General features: G+C 39.1%; 1 protein-coding gene across 4 annotated transcripts in view; it reads left to right on the forward strand.

The window, feature by feature from the left end:
- The window catches only part of FGF13 (fibroblast growth factor 13), a 561,456-nt gene extending 546,586 nt beyond the window's left edge, over window positions 1–14,870 (forward strand). For 2 of the 4 annotated variants that reach the window (XM_023202562.2, XM_023202566.2), the window contains 2 exons: window positions 10,673–10,871; window positions 13,460–13,971. In XM_023202562.2, the coding sequence (XP_023058330.1) occupies window positions 10,673–10,871; window positions 13,460–13,596 (336 nt within the window). In that variant the 3' untranslated portion in view covers window positions 13,597–13,971. Of the gene's footprint in view, window positions 1–10,672; window positions 10,872–13,459 lie in introns of all 4 variants that reach the window. The other 2 variants (XM_023202567.2, XM_023202563.1) reach the window with 2 other exon arrangements.
- The last annotated feature ends 889 nt before the right edge of the window (window positions 14,871–15,759 follow it).

Consider the following 15,759-nt stretch of genomic DNA (forward strand, 5'->3'; position numbering starts at 1 on the left):
CAAGAAAGTCTCCTTTCAAAGTTTTTGAAGAAGCAGACTCCTAATTACTGTGACACTTTTCTTCAGAGACAAACCCTACCAAATGTAACAGAGCTGCTATCCAATGTGTGTCAAAAGTATGATTCTCAAAAATTCCTGGCCAGGTGCGGTGGCTCACGCCTGTAATCCCAGCACTTTGGGAGGCCAAGGCAGGCGGATCACCTGAAATCAGGAGTTTGGGACCAGCCTGGCTAACATGGTAAAACCCCATCTCTACTAAAAAAATACAAAAATTAGCCAGGCGTGGTGGCCCTTGCCTGTAATCCCAGCTACTTGGGAGGCTGAGGCAGGAGAATCCCTTGAACCCGGGAGGTGGAGGTTGCAGCGAGCCAAGATCATGCCATTGTACTCCAGCCTGGGCAACAGAATGAGACTCCGTCTCAAAAAAAAAAAAAAAAAGAAAGAAAGAAAGAAAGAAAAAAGAATCCTGAGGTACAAGAATATAATATGCACCCACTTTGGTGTCATTTTATTTTTAATAGGCCTTGCTAGAGCTTTTCAGTTCATTTAGGAGGAAAGGACTTTTGTCTTGTGCATGACAGTTGGTTGGATCTCTGTGAAAATTTTTCAGGGCTCCTAAGCTTTGAATTTTTAGTCAAGTGCTTGCAACAGCTATTTAAAAAGACACAACCTACTAAGCTTGTTCTCCGGATAACATGTACTTCAGAACTCATATTCTTGCAGCTGGATTTAGATCCCACTCTGAAGTCAATACAGAGAAGAGGACTGCCACAAATTAGAAAGCTTCGTAGTAGCAGAGACTATGTATCCAGTGGGCACAAATGAATTCCAGTGACTGGCTAAAAATCTAGAAGGTTTATTTTTAGAAATGATATCTGATATTTGATTCACCTTTCAAAACACATAGATCACAGGAAGGGGAACATCACACACCGGGGCCTGTTGTGGAGTTAGGGGAGGGGGGAGGGACAGCATTAGGAGATATACCTAATGTAAATGACAAGTTAATGGGTGCAGCACACCAACATGGCACATGTATACATATGTAACAAACCTGCACATTGTGCATATGTACCCTAGAACTTAAAGTACAACAATAATAAAAAAGCACAGACTTTAAATCAACAACAACAAAACACATAGATCAACCCTGCCATTAAAAAAACCAATATCCTGAATTAATACACATAATAAGCAGGTTAATAGGAGGTTTTTCAGGGGGTTATTCACCTTAGAGAAGTGTTCTTCACTTGAAAAAAAAATTCCACAGATTTCTGTTAAACAGTGAGATGCCCTAATAAGTTTTAAAATATACAGCAGTTCACACAGTCTCTCTGGAACATACTTTATGTAAAATGAATTACTCCCTCTGCCACCTAATTGGATTGCCTAAGCAATCTGTATTCTTCTGCAAGGTTAGGGTCAGACTAACACAGTCTTGGGCCAGTCACGCGGTCTTGAAGACATGTGGCCTATCTCTCTTCTTTGTCATGAGTCTCAACAAGCTACTTCCATGTCAAAACGTATTTGCTGACCAGGCTTGCAGGAGAGTGAGGCGTTTGGATCATGTAATTTTTTTTTTTTTTTTTTTTTTTTTTTTTTTTTTTTTGAGACAGAGTCTCGCTCTGCCCCCAGGCTGGAGTGCAGTGGCCGGATCTCAGCTCACTGCAAGCTCCACCTCCCAGGTTCACGCCATTCTCCTGCCTCAGTCTCCCGAGTAGCTGGGACTACAGGCGCCCGCCACCTCGCCTGGCTAATTTTTTTTGTATTTTTAGTAGAGATGGGGTTTCACCGGGTTAGCCAGGATGGTTTCGATCTCCTGACCTCGTGATCCGCCCGTCTCGGCCTCCCAAAGTGCTGGGATTACAGGCTTGAGCCACCGCGCCCGGCCTGGATCATGTAATTTTTATATCACAACAAAAATAACCCATCTTAGCCTCTGGAAGGAATGTATTGTATTTGTTTGCTCTCATTCTTTAACTTCTAGCTTATTTCAGTGTGTTTTATAAAACATTGTTTTGGAAGAATTCAGAGCCGGGATAAGCCATTGTATGACATTGCTTTACAGAAATATATGAAAATCCAGAACAATTCAGTATAGAGGACTCAATGAACTCCAGGGCTCAAATATGGTCACATCTGAGTCCTAGTTCTGTTTTCAACAGGCCATTAGTTGACAGGTTCCTGAATATTTTTCTTATTTTTGTTTGTGAAGAACTAAGGAGAAAAAGCGACACTCTGCTGACATTTTGTGGGGTCCACATAAGGTAAATTAAAATATCTATGAAATATCTAGGAAGATAGAAATTCTTGGTAAATAATTCAGTGTAACCATATGAGGAAAAATAGTCCCAATGTGCATACTCTTAATTCCAATTTGCATTTCTTTACAAATGGTTGCTAATTAACATGCGTATTTTTAAGTCATTTTGTGGCATGGTATTTCTTGAAACCCTTTTTAAGCACTGCATTTCTTTAGTGCTATGGCTTGGATGACTGCAGCCATTTCAGCCTATTGCAGACAGAAATGAAAAATGAAAGGAGGCAAAACAGTTCTCTGAGAACCAAGCTTGGAGGAGAACACTGAACACAAAGTGTAATTCATGTGCAGTCCTAATTTTTGACAGAATTTATATTCTTCCCATGTTAATAAAACACATATAGTCCGGCCTCCTTTTTTATAAATTGATCCCATAGTGAACAATATTGAAAAGTGGATTTATTTATTTGGCCCTGATTTCTGGGCCTATATTATCAGAAGCAATCCCACATTTCATGTTTTTGGAGCTTACAATATTCAGAGCTTCTTTCACCCTAGATCATCTCATTGCACCCTCATACAACGACCAGTAAGATCAGCAGAACTGGTAGATTTTTTTCACCATTTTACAAAAATCAGTCTAATAGAATTTAATTGAAACAGTTAACTATTTGCAGACAAGAAGACCAAGAGTATACGGTTGTTGCCTATGTCTGGATTATTAGGAATTTCTGTATTTTTGCTTCAGTATTGTTTTGCTTTTGTTATTCTCTATTCTCTTCCTCCTTTTCTCCCTCCCTCCCTCCCTGCTCCCCTCCCTGCTCCCCTCCCTCACTCTCTCCCCCTCTTCTCCACACCTCTCTTCCTTCCCCTGTCTCTCATCCTTTCTAGTTTTGAAATTGAATTTACCTCTAGGCCACTTTCCTCCTTTGATCACCTACTTTTTCTACCCTCACAGGCAAGTTTCTGACTTGCCTGTCTCTACTATAAAATAGTCCTCTGGGAGGCCGAGACGGGCAGATCACGAGGTCAGGAGATCGAGACCATCCTGGCTACAACAGTGAAACCCCGTCTCTACTAAAAATACAAAAAACTAGCCGGGCGAGATGGCGGGCGCCTGTAGTCCCAGCTACTAGGGAGGCTGAGGCAGGAGAATGGCGTAAACCCGGGAGGCAGAGCTTGCAGTGAGCTGAGATCTGGCCACTGCACTCCAGCCTGGGTGACACAGCAAGACTCCATCTCAAAAAAAAAAAAAAAAAAATAGTCCTCTATTAATTGGAAAATGTAGTGCTACGTTTAAACCTTTTTTGGATTTATACAAGGGAGCTTCCATATGTTCTTCATATGTTCTATTTTTAATTTATTTATTTCACTAGGTATGTTTTGATAATTTACTGTATGCCAGACCTTATGTTAGGAGCTGCCTTCAAGTATCTAATAGTCCAGTGGATATTTGAGGGAGCAATCCATATTCTGTTTATCGTGAATTCATAATTTTGCTTAGCTACAGTGCACTGGGTGGGTATTGATTCCCTCTTCCTCAATCTCTCCCTTCCCATGCTTTGATCTCAGTAATAATGAAGTTCATTCACATCAAATATACCCTGGAAGAGAACATCAAAGCCCTAAATATAATAATTAGTCCCGGATTTTGAAATCACTGGTGGAAGGGAAGCCTGTATAGACAATATAGGTAGTTACATTGTCACCCCCATGGGCATGATTTATGTTTTAAGGTCCTATTGTTTCAAGTTTTTTAACAGAGTCGAACGTCTACTTTTAATCTGCATATTAATTTCATTAGGCTGGGGAATAATTGGTGCACGCAAGTCAAACCTGCTGAAATAACCTAACTTTTAATCTGGAAAATTAATTATCATCAGAACATGGCTCAGAATTAGAAGAGTGACCCTTGCTACTGGCAGTAATTGTTCAATGAATTGGAAGGTCAGGCTACTGAAAATGCGACTGGAAGAGAGGAGAAGGAGAGAGAGGTAGGAATGTAGAAGGAAAAGGTAGATTAGTTAAAGTAGGTTTATCAAACCCACTAAAAAGAGGAAACTGTGTTTTCTAGGTTCATTATGAAACATTCTTTAAATGCCCACTCATAGTATCCATCAACTGTTTTTCTTTCTGTGTTCTATTGTTCTTGCTTTAAAAAAGGTTACATGTGGGCCGGGCGTGGTGGCTCAAGCCTGTAATCCCAGCACTTTGGGAGGCCGAGACGGGCGGATCACGAGGTCAGGAGATCGAGACCATCCTGGCTAACACGGTGAAACCCCGTCTCTACTAAAAACTACAAAAAAAAAAGAAACTAGCCGGGCGAGGTGGCGGCACCTGTAGTCCCAGCTACCCGGGAGGCTGAGGCAGGAGAATGGCGTGTACCCGGGAGGCGGAGCTTGCAGTGAGCTGAGATCCGGCCACAGCACTCCAGCCTGGGTGACAGAGCGAGACTCCGTCTCAAAAAAAAAAAAAAAAAGTTACATGTGAATTAAACAAAATACATTGAGACACATGAATCTATAGCAGGATGTGTGCACTTGGCAACACTGCCATCACAGGCTTTGTTCGCCAAACTGGGGACTTAGTGTTACCATTTTATGTATGGACAACTTCAGTACACTCTGTTGCTCCCTCTAGATCCAAGGGAATCAGTGCAGCCCATGTTAAAAAAAAATAAAATAAAATAATGTTTTTGAGAGAAATATGCTAAAGGGAAACATTTACAGTCTGCATGGCAATCCTCAAAGCCTCCCATCCTGCTGAGATGCGGACTCAAATGAAACAGTGCCACCCTATCAGTTGCACTATAGCTGAAAATACAAGAGCAGGGTGAAAAAAAGTATGAAAAACCTGTTATTAAGGCCTGTGTTAGCCAAATTACTTATTTTAATCAAGAAGGCACTTAGTCTTGGTGTGTATCTTTTGGTATTGGAGATGTGTTTAAGACGCTGAAATAACATAAATGTTATACAGATATTTTAGCCCTCATCATTTTGGTATGGCTACTGAAGATATAGCTGCACACCATCTGCTGACTGACATGGTCCTTACTTGGCTCCATTCAGGGAAACCATCATCACAGCCCACTCTTCTATTAACCTGGCTCCAGCTCTGGGAAGCCAAAGAGATACTACTACACTCTGTCTATACTTTGCCCTTGGTGCCAGGGGCAAGCCAGGCCACTGTTGCTTCTTCTGACTGTAACAGAGAATAACAATTTATATTGCTCCCAAGCCTTTGTTCTAGGGAAAAAAATGTTTTCTGGTACACCCTTGGGTCTTGCAGTTATTTGCATATATTTAACATAACTGTTGCACGAATGCATTCTTCACTTGCCTCTCAAAGTCTGTGTGGAGGTCTTAATATGCCCTGAGAAGGGCAGCTGACCATTAACACCTGTGATTGTAACAATTCCCCAATATGTTATATGGATGTGATTTCAGGGTTCAAATGTTTTATTCTTGTCAGTGATATTTCAACCTCCAAAGAATTATTTCCTCCATCATCATGTGACTATGTTGGTAAAAAGGAATATTAGATTTTGCTCCTGGATCCACCTATTCTCTGAATGTAGATTCTTCATTCCTTACCCAAAATATTATCATTATACTATAATAATACTAACTGATATGATTTTTTTTTTTTTTTTTTTTTGAGATGGAGTCTTGCTCTGTCGCCCAGGCTGAAGTGCATTGGTGCAATCTCGGTTCACTGCAACCTCCGCCTCCCAGGTTCAAGTGATTCTCCTGCCTCAGCCTCCCGAGTAGCTGGGACTACAGGCACATGCTACCATGCCTGGCTAATTTTTTTTTTATTTTTTTATTTTTTGTATTTTTACTAGAGACAGGGTTTCACCATGTTAGCCAGGATGCTCTCGATCTCCTGACCTCATGATCCACCCGCCTCAGCCTCCAAAAGTGCTGAGATTACAGGCGTGAGCCACCATGAATTTCTTAAATAAAAGGTTCAGTATTCACTAAGAAACAGACATTGAACTTCAAGGGGAATAGACATGATTATACAGAGGAAAAATTTTAGAGACAGATTATTTCATTAAGTAAATGTTATTTTTCTGAAAAAACATAGATATGCAAAACATACTTCTTTTAAGAGAAATCAACACATAAAAGGTTATAAGACTGAAAGCATCTTTTATTTTGTAGTCATGTCAAGTAATTTCTCAGTGACTATGCAGGGAATGCATGACATCTTTTTAACTCATTCGTGCATTAATTACAATAGCAGACATTTATCTAGTGCCTATTAAATCCAGAACACAGTGATTGCTGCCTTTATTTAGTGCCTCCCATGTGTCAAGACCGCTATGGTACCTTCTTCCAGTGCACTAGTGAGCATCTCCAGATCAATCAAAGTAGGTTGGTTCCTTGGCATACATCTACCTAGTCTCCTCTGAACAGGGATTTCGTGGGTTGGGACAAATCCAGTTTCTATTATTCATATGAATCACTGCAGAGACACAGGGGTGAAACTGTATCCTTTTGGTGGACCTGCCTGTGTTGGGTGGAATGTTCACATTTTTTCACATTTGATAAAAATCAAGTGTCTTCTGCCTACTCAACACTGGATAAAATGACAGTGTCATACACAGAGAACAGAACACTCCTTTGGTTGCTTCAACATTCTTTTTTTGGCCTCATTTTTCTCCCTCTCTACGGAGTTTTTGAGTCCAAATTTAGTGGTGATGACTAAGAAATTGCCAGGATGTGACAGAGCATTCAGTTCATTGAGTCCTTCCTTGCCATTTTTCGATAGTTGTAACAATTGCCAAGTTTTTTCTCCTGATGTTGTAGGTGCTATGTTATTCTTAACAGATACTAAATTACACTTGCAGAATCTGTCCATGCAGTGACAACCTCATTTTACATACAGCTGATTTCATGATATGGTATTAAGGAAATTCCCTGCAGACTTTTTACTAGTTGATCATTCTGAATCCTAGAATTTCCAATATTGAAATCTGAACATCTGAAATTCAAAATGATATAAACAATAATCAAGTGGTCTGCCATGTGCTAACGTGTCATTTCTGTGGGGGGAAGGTAGATTGGGGAAAAAAGTAAGACAAGTTCCCTGCCATCTGGAGCTAATCATACAGTCGTATGAGTCACAGGGCCATGCTAGAGATGTAGATAGAGTTTATGGCAGCACGGATAACAGGTGTGATCAGTTCTGATTGGGAGAGATTATATGTGATTCTGGAAACAGTCATATTTGAGCTAGGCCTTGGAGGATTAGAGGAAAGCCAGTAGGTAGAGAAACAAAGGAATGACATTCTAAGCAAAGGTATCAGTAAAGCACAAAGGCACACATGGTTCTGTGGTGAATGACACTGGAAGATGACGCTGGAAGGCATGGTAGTGACTGAATTGTGGAGAATGTTTAAATGTTACATCAAGTTGTTTGTTGTTTTTACTATAGGCAAGGTGAAATCATCCACATTTCCCAAGGAAGGGAACTTTGCTTTAGGAAAGCAAACCTGCCAGCTGAAGAGAAGAAACCAGTTAGGAGGTTATGACAGCAGTCCAGTGAAGAGGTAATAAGGCGCAAAGTAGAGCAGTGGCATTGGGAGTGGAAGGTGAAGGTCATGGATCATGGACTAGAGAGCACGGGAATGAAATGAAAGGCCCTCTGAAGTGTTAAGTGTGAGCAACTGCCAGGATGGTGGACTCCAATTACTAAGACAGAGAATACAGAAAAAGTAGAGGAAGTGTGGCTCTGTGCTTCAAATATTGTTCTTCCGTTTTCTGTATTGAAAAGCTTAACTAAAATGATACCCTCTCTGTGAATCCCTCCCTAGTCCCTCAGTCAGAATTAAGTCTGGCTTTTTCTGTTTTCATACAGCACCTCCTGTAAGCCTCCCTTTCTTTCCTTATGGTAGCACACATTGTATCTATGACATTTGGGTACATGCTTGACACCTACAAATATATGATAAGCTGTCTGAGGCCACATACTACTTACCTATGAATATTTAGCACCAACCAAGTACATTAATGGATCCTTAGAAAATGTGTATTAAATGAATGAATGAATGCTGCTATCTCACAAGACATTAAATGCAGCCCATTTTGGGGACCTGACTTAGAATATACAATGATCCCATCTCACCATTCTGAAGTCAGCCATACATTGTTTATGTGGCTAATTGGTATCACTTGCCTTGATCATATGCATTTTTCACCAGATTTATTTTCAAATGGTTTGACTCTTTATGAAAGGAAAATCCATTCTCCAATGATGATTTCTTTCCATACAGTGATTTAATTCCCAAAGAATTTCAGCAACGTTCTATGTAGTTGTCCTCACCACTAAAGGAAATGTGGAGACTTCTAGTCAAATTTCTTGGTACTTTCTTGGCTTTCTCTATGTTGAGAAATCCTACAAAGAGGAGTTTTCACAGCCCATAAATAGAACATTTTGGTTCCTAACATGTGACAGTTGCCTTAGAAGTACATTGCTTCTTGAGTAGGTTGAATTTGTGTGAATCCTCTGAAGATCTATGAGTGTGCCCCTAGGCTGAAATAACCCCCAAAGATACTCCAATTCGTGCATTCTGGGAGCCAGATTGGGAAACTGAGGGGAGATTAGGCAGATTACTGTGTGAAGCACTGATCGTAGAATCCTAGAAAAAAGGAAAGGAAATTGCTTGAGTGCTTAAATTTCAGAGAAAAGCTGCCTTGCATGAGGAATATATCCCTCTTTGCTGAAGTGACTGAGAGGGCTTCAGATGTTGCTGCTCGGCTAGTGTGTATTGCTTAAAAAATGATGAATTGATGGGTGCTGACGAGTTGATGGGTGCAGCACACCAACATGGCACAAGTATACATATGTAACAAACCTGCACGTTATGCACATGTACCCTAGAACTTAAAGTATAATAATAAAAAAAGAATGGTATCCAATATGAAAATAAAGAAAGGTAAAACCATGGAGACATTGTTTTTAAAAGACTGGTGCCCCAGAAAGCTTGCAATATTAGTTTATATTAGTTTGTATACATGTTTTTGATGATAGTACCAAGTGTTTTTCCTGATAACATCTCAGCAAATTAGCAAAAATCTGGTAGTTTAATTGGTGCCTCTATCACATGTAGCGCAGTTAGCATTTTCCTAATAATCTTCCACTCCAAGTAGGCCCTTTGCTACTCTGTGGATTTCTTATAGATTCAAATCTACTATTCATTTCATTTAGCTTAGAAATTATCATTTTTAATGGCTGTTTATTGTACACATAGACACGCGTACACTCAAACACACAAAAGGTTGTTTTTTTTTTCTTTCTTTGAAATGGTCTATTGAGGGCAGGAGCCCTTCTTTTGAAAAATCCAGTCTAAAGTAAAAATGGCCAAATGCATGACAGAAAACCACATTCCTGAGTTCAAAGTCCACTGGGCTGCTCTATCATGTCTGCTAGTAAAATCACTGTAAATTCCTTGCTTTTGTATTGATTTGCATGTAAATGTTACTGTAAGGCAAGGATGGGGTGAGGGGGGAATTTTTCTTTCTGTCTCAAGTCAAGGTTCATTGATCCAAAAAAAAAATCGATTTGGTTTACCTAAAAGTAAAAGGTAGGCTTTCTTTGTAGCATTCTTTTAGAAACATAGGCAGAAAGCACTGTAACACAGGTTTCAGCCTGAGACAATTGACAACCATAGTGTATAATAACTCAAGAATCCATGAAAATTAAGTACAAGGACCGAATTTTTTTTTTTTTTTCCATATTGAACCCTGAAGGGAACAAAGCTCTATGTGTCAGTTTTGTGCTTGTCTTTTCAATCCTTGACTCTTGTAGTTGTCCGATATATTTCACTTATGTGGCTTATTCTGATGTTCCCATTACCTATTACAAAGAGAGCTAATCATTGATCAATAACACTTTCACTTACGGCTTTTTTTTTTTTTGAGGCGGAGTCTTGCTCTGTCGCCGGGACTGGAGTGCAGTGGCCGGATCTCAGCTCACTGCAAGCTCCGCCTGCCGGGTTTACGCCATTCTCCTGCCTCAGCCTCCCGAGTAGCTGAGACTACAGGCGCCCGCCACCTCGCCCAGCTAGTTTTTGTATTTTTAGTAGAGACGGGGTTTCACCATGTTAGCCAGGATGGTCTCGATCTCCTGACCTCGTGATCCGCCCATCTCGGCCTCCCAAAGTGCTGGGATTACAGGCTTGAGCCACCGTGCCCGGCCACTTACGGCTTTTTCTAAAGCATCATGTGAAATGTTATATATAGTCTGCTGGTTTCCAATTATGATATTTATACTATTAAAATAGAGCACCAATCATACAAGCTTTTACAAAGTATGTCTTAACCTCCTAAAAGGCAATACCGCATGATTCTACAGGAAATTCGTAGCTATAAACACTGAACTTTTGTTTATATACTTTTGTTGCAGGAACTTTTCACACCTGAGTGCAAATTCAAAGAATCAGTGTTTGAAAATTATTATGTGACATATTCATCAATGATATACCGTCAGCAGCAGTCAGGCCGAGGGTGGTATCTGGGTCTGAACAAAGAAGGAGAGATCATGAAAGGCAACCATGTGAAGAAGAACAAGCCTGCAGCTCATTTTCTGCCCAAACCACTAAAAGGTACATTTGATATTTTGGGAACTATGGATTATGCTACTAAATAATACTTATTTATGTATTAAATTTCAATAGTTTTGGGGGTACAGTTGGTTTTTGGTTACATAGGCAAGCTATTTAGTGGTGATTTCTGAAATTTTGGTGCACTCATCACCCAAGCAGTATACACTATACCCAATATGTAGTGTTTTAGCCCTCACCCCTCTCCCAACCTTCCCCCCACCCAAGTTCCCAAAGTCCATTATATCATGCTTATACTTTGTGTCCTCATAGCTTAGCTCCCACTTAAGTGAGAACATACAGTATTTGGCTTTCCATTCCTGAGTTACTTCACTTCGAATAATGGCCTCCAGCTCCATCCAAGTTGCTGCAAAAGACATCATATCATTCTTTTTTATGGCTGAGTAGTATTCCATGGTGTATATATGCCACTTTTTTAAATCCACTCATTGATTGATGGGCACTTAAGTTGGTTCCATATTTTTGCAATTGTGAGTTGTGCTGCTATAAACATACCTGTGCAGGTGTCTTTTTCATATGGTGACTTATTTTCCTTTCAGTAGCTACCCAGGAGTGAGATTGCTGGATCCAGTGCTACTTTTAGTTCTTTAAGAATTCTCCATACTGTTTTCCATAGTGGTTGTACTAATTTACATTCTCACCAGCAGTGTAAAAGTGTTCCCTTTTCACCACATCCATGCCAACATCTGTTGTTTTTTGACATTTTAATTATGGCCATTCTTGCAGCTTTTAGGTGGTATCCCATTGCGGTTTAAATTTGCATTTCCCTGATGATTAGTGATGTTGAACATTTAGAAATAGTAATTTAAAACAGTCCTTAATAATACTTTTGAAAATGAAACAGTTGTTCCACATTAAGACATTTATTTTAAAACCTTATATTTTGTAACACTCAAAAACATTTGCTCTCCTGATTTTAATTTTTCCATAATGCATGTACATATAGTGACACTTTACTTATGTAGAAGTAACTTACATGCTAACTCAGGACAGCCAAGACCCCCAAATTATGCTACAGTGTTGCCTGGGCAGAAACATAGATGTTAAAAATGTGTGTACACAGCTGGGTGTGGTGGCTCACACCTGTAATCCGAGCACTTTGGGAGGCTGAGGCGGGCGGATCAGGAGGTCAGGAGATCGAGACCATCCTGGCTAACACAGGGAAACCCCGTCTCTACTAAAAATACAAAAAAATTAGCCAGGCGTGGTGGTGGGCACCTGTAGTCCCAGCTACTCAGGAGGCTGAGGCAGGAGAATGGTGTGAACCCTGGAGGCAGAGCTTGCAGTGAGCCGAGATCGCACCACTGCACTCAGCCTGGGCGACAGAGCGAGACTCCGTCTCAAAAAAAAAAAAAAAAAAAAAAAAAATATGTGTGTACACTTAACACCAGAAAGTTCCTTGGGTCCTCTCTAAGGGCCCAACACATTATTTCAGTAAATTTTGCTTAAAGTTTTCCCATAATTATTAGCAAATTAATAGCAGATTAGAAAGGGTGAGGGATAAGAATAGGCTATGGAAGATAGGAATATAAGAAATAGTGAGATATGGTAGAGAAGAGACAGAAAATGCAGGCAAAGCAGAGGAAGACTTCAAAGAGATTACTAGCCTGGGGTTAGAGTAGGGGTTAAGAGTAGAGGCAGACACTGCGCAATTCAAACAAGCATAGCACTGTTTTATAGCACGATTTTTGGAGCCAGACTGCCTAGATTCTCAAGGCCCAAGTTCACTTTTTACTAACTGGATGGTCTTGAACAGGTTATTTACCTGTGTATGCCTCAAGTCCATCTGTATAATATGGATAAGAGTACTCATAAGATTCTCATAGGACTAAATGGGATAATGCATGCAAAGCACTTAGAGTAGTATCTAGTGTTATAAGTGTTCCATAACTCTAAGCTTATGTTTATTTATAGCACAACAATAATAAATTTTACCATTTAATATACCAAGAATTATCCAATACTTAGGCTCTTAAAGTGTTTCATTTTAAAGTATGATAGAAATCAGTGTTTTAAAATATTTTAAGTTGTAATATTTGCCTTGCACAGTATGCTATAGATGATATTTAAACTTCTAAGAGGTTTATTAAATGCATTTTTATTAATCCTCTCTTACATAACCATATGTGATTGAAGTTAGGCATTAAAATTCTTTACACACTACTACACCTAGGCTAGATTTTTGCTTAATCTGATCCTGTCCACTCTCTACTGAGTCCTTGAAAGCAGTGTTTTTCATGTCTGGCTTAAGGCACAGAAACCTAATAACCAAAAGAAAAGTTAAGGACCAGTGCAGTGTGCCCATTTTTTTAATGTATTTTTTTCTCTTTTTCCTTTTCTGAATTTAATTTATAATTGACATAAAAATTGTATATATTTATTATGAACAAGATATGTTGAAATATGTATACTTTGTGGAATAGCTAAATCAAGCTCATTAACATATGCATTACCTCACATCCTTGTCATTTAGGTGTGTAGAACAGAACACCTACAAGCTATTCTTAGAAATTTTCACGATCGGTATGCCCATTTGAAGGCCTTTTACACCATCTTTGTGTGCTTTTCAGTGGCCATGTACAAGGAGCCATCACTGCACGACCTCACGGAGTTCTCCCGATCTGGAAGCGGGACCCCAACCAAGAGCAGAAGTGTCTCTGGCGTGCTGAACGGAGGCAAATCCATGAGCCACAATGAATCAACGTAGCCAGTGAGGGCAAAAGAAGGGCTCTGTAACAGAACCTTACCTCCAGGTGCTGTTGAATTCTTCTCGCAGTCCTTCACCCAAAAGTTCAAATTTGTCAGTGACATTTACCAAACAAACAGGCAGAGTTCACTATTCTATCTGCCATTAGACCTTCTTATCGTCCATACTGAGGCCCCATTTTAATTTAGATTGAGCTTGTGCAAAAGAATGCCAAGCATTTCAGTGAACTAAATCTGGGAGAAGGACTGCCAAATTTTCTCATGATCTCACCTATACTTTGGGGATGATAATCCAAAAAGATTTCACAGCACTAATGCTGATCAAAATTTGCTCTCCCACCAAGAAAATTTCAAAGACCACAATTGTTCTTCAAAATCAAACAAAACAAAACATAACAAAATTAACTGCTTAAATGTTTTGTCGGGGCAAACAAAATTATGTGAATTGTGTTGTTTTCTTGGCTTGATGTTTTCTATCTACGCTTGATTCACATGTACTCTTTTCTTTGGCATAGTGCAACTTTATGATTTCTGAAATTCAGTGGTTCTATTGACTTTTTGCGTCATTTAATCCAAATCAACCAAATTCAGGGTTGAATCTGAATTGGCTTCTCAGGCTCAAGGTAACAGTGTTCTTGTGATTTTGCCAATTTTTTTTTTTTTTTTTTTTTTTAGATTTGTAGTATTCTGGTCAAGTTATTGTGCTGTACTTTGTGCGTAGAAATTGAGTTGTATTGTCAACCCCAGTCAGTAAAGATAACTTCAAAAAATTATCCTCAAGTGTAGATTTCTCTTAATTCCATTTGTGTATCATGTTAAACTATTGTTGTGGCTTCTTGTGTAAAGACAGGAACTGTGGAACTGTGATGTTGTCTTTTGTGTTGTTAAAACAAGAAATGTCTTACCTGTATATGTATGAGTCCTCCTGTCACTGTATTTGGCATATGAATATTGTGTACAAGGAATTGTTAAGACTGGTTTTCCCTCAACAACATATATTATACTTGCTACTGGAAAAGTGTTTAAGACTTAGCTAGGTTTCCATTTAGATCTTCATATCTGTTGCATGGAAGAAAGTTGGGTTCTTGGCATAGAGTTGCATGATATGTAAGATTTGTGCATTAATAATTGTTAAAAATCTGTGTTCCAAAAGTGGACATAGCATGTACAGGCAGTTTTCTGTCCTGTGCACAAAAAGTTTAAAAAAGTTGTTTAATATTTGTTGTTGTATACCCAAATACGCACCAAATAAACTCTTTATATTCATTCAAAGAATAATCTTCCAACATGTATTTATTGAGTGTCCATTATGTGCCAGTAACTGAAGTAGCAACTGGAAGTAAACATTGTATAATGTAGATAAGGTCACTGTCCTCAGATAATCTACAGTCTAGAGATTCATATTAACATGAACACTTTAAAATGTGTTTATTTTACTAGTTACCGTACCTGGACTTCAGATTGGTACAGAGGAATTCACGTTCCCATTCAGTGGTCAAATTATACAAATGAGACCTTTGTGCTAATATTTTCTCTGCCACTCACAGTGTCATTTCCCATCTCTGTTGCTTATTTCTCTCCTCTCTAGAGGGAATACACAGGACTAAATATCTAGTGTCGTTTTTACCTTTGAGAACTGAAGGAAAATGTAAAATTGTTTTTAATGTTGATGACTTTTCTCTAGCTCCCCAAAGCTGCATTGTCTGGCAATGAAGACTTTGAAAACAGTCAATGCAGATGGTCCCTGACTTAAATAGTTCAACTTACATTTTTTTGGGCTTTACAGTGGTACAGAAGCAATAGGCATTTAGTAGAACTCATACTTTAAGCACCCATACAACCATTTTGCTTTTTATTTCCAGTACAGTATTCAATAAATGACAGGAGATAGTCAACACTTTATTACAAAATGTGCTTTGTAGTACACGATTTTGTCCAACTGTAAGCTAATTTAAACGTTCTAAGCACATTTAAAGTAGGCTAGGCTAAGCTATGATGTTTGCTAGGTTAGGTGTATTAAATGCATTTTCAACGTAAGATGAGTTTATTGGTATGTGAGCCCATCGTAAGTAAAGGAATATCTGTATATAGAGGGAAGAATTGTGAAATACATAAAATGTAACTGACTAGTGTTTTTCAGAGCATCTGCAAATAAAATTACTGG

Source organism: Piliocolobus tephrosceles, chromosome 12 (assembly GCF_002776525.5).
Source record: "Piliocolobus tephrosceles isolate RC106 chromosome 12, ASM277652v3, whole genome shotgun sequence".
Taxonomy (NCBI): Eukaryota; Metazoa; Chordata; class Mammalia; order Primates; family Cercopithecidae; genus Piliocolobus; species Piliocolobus tephrosceles.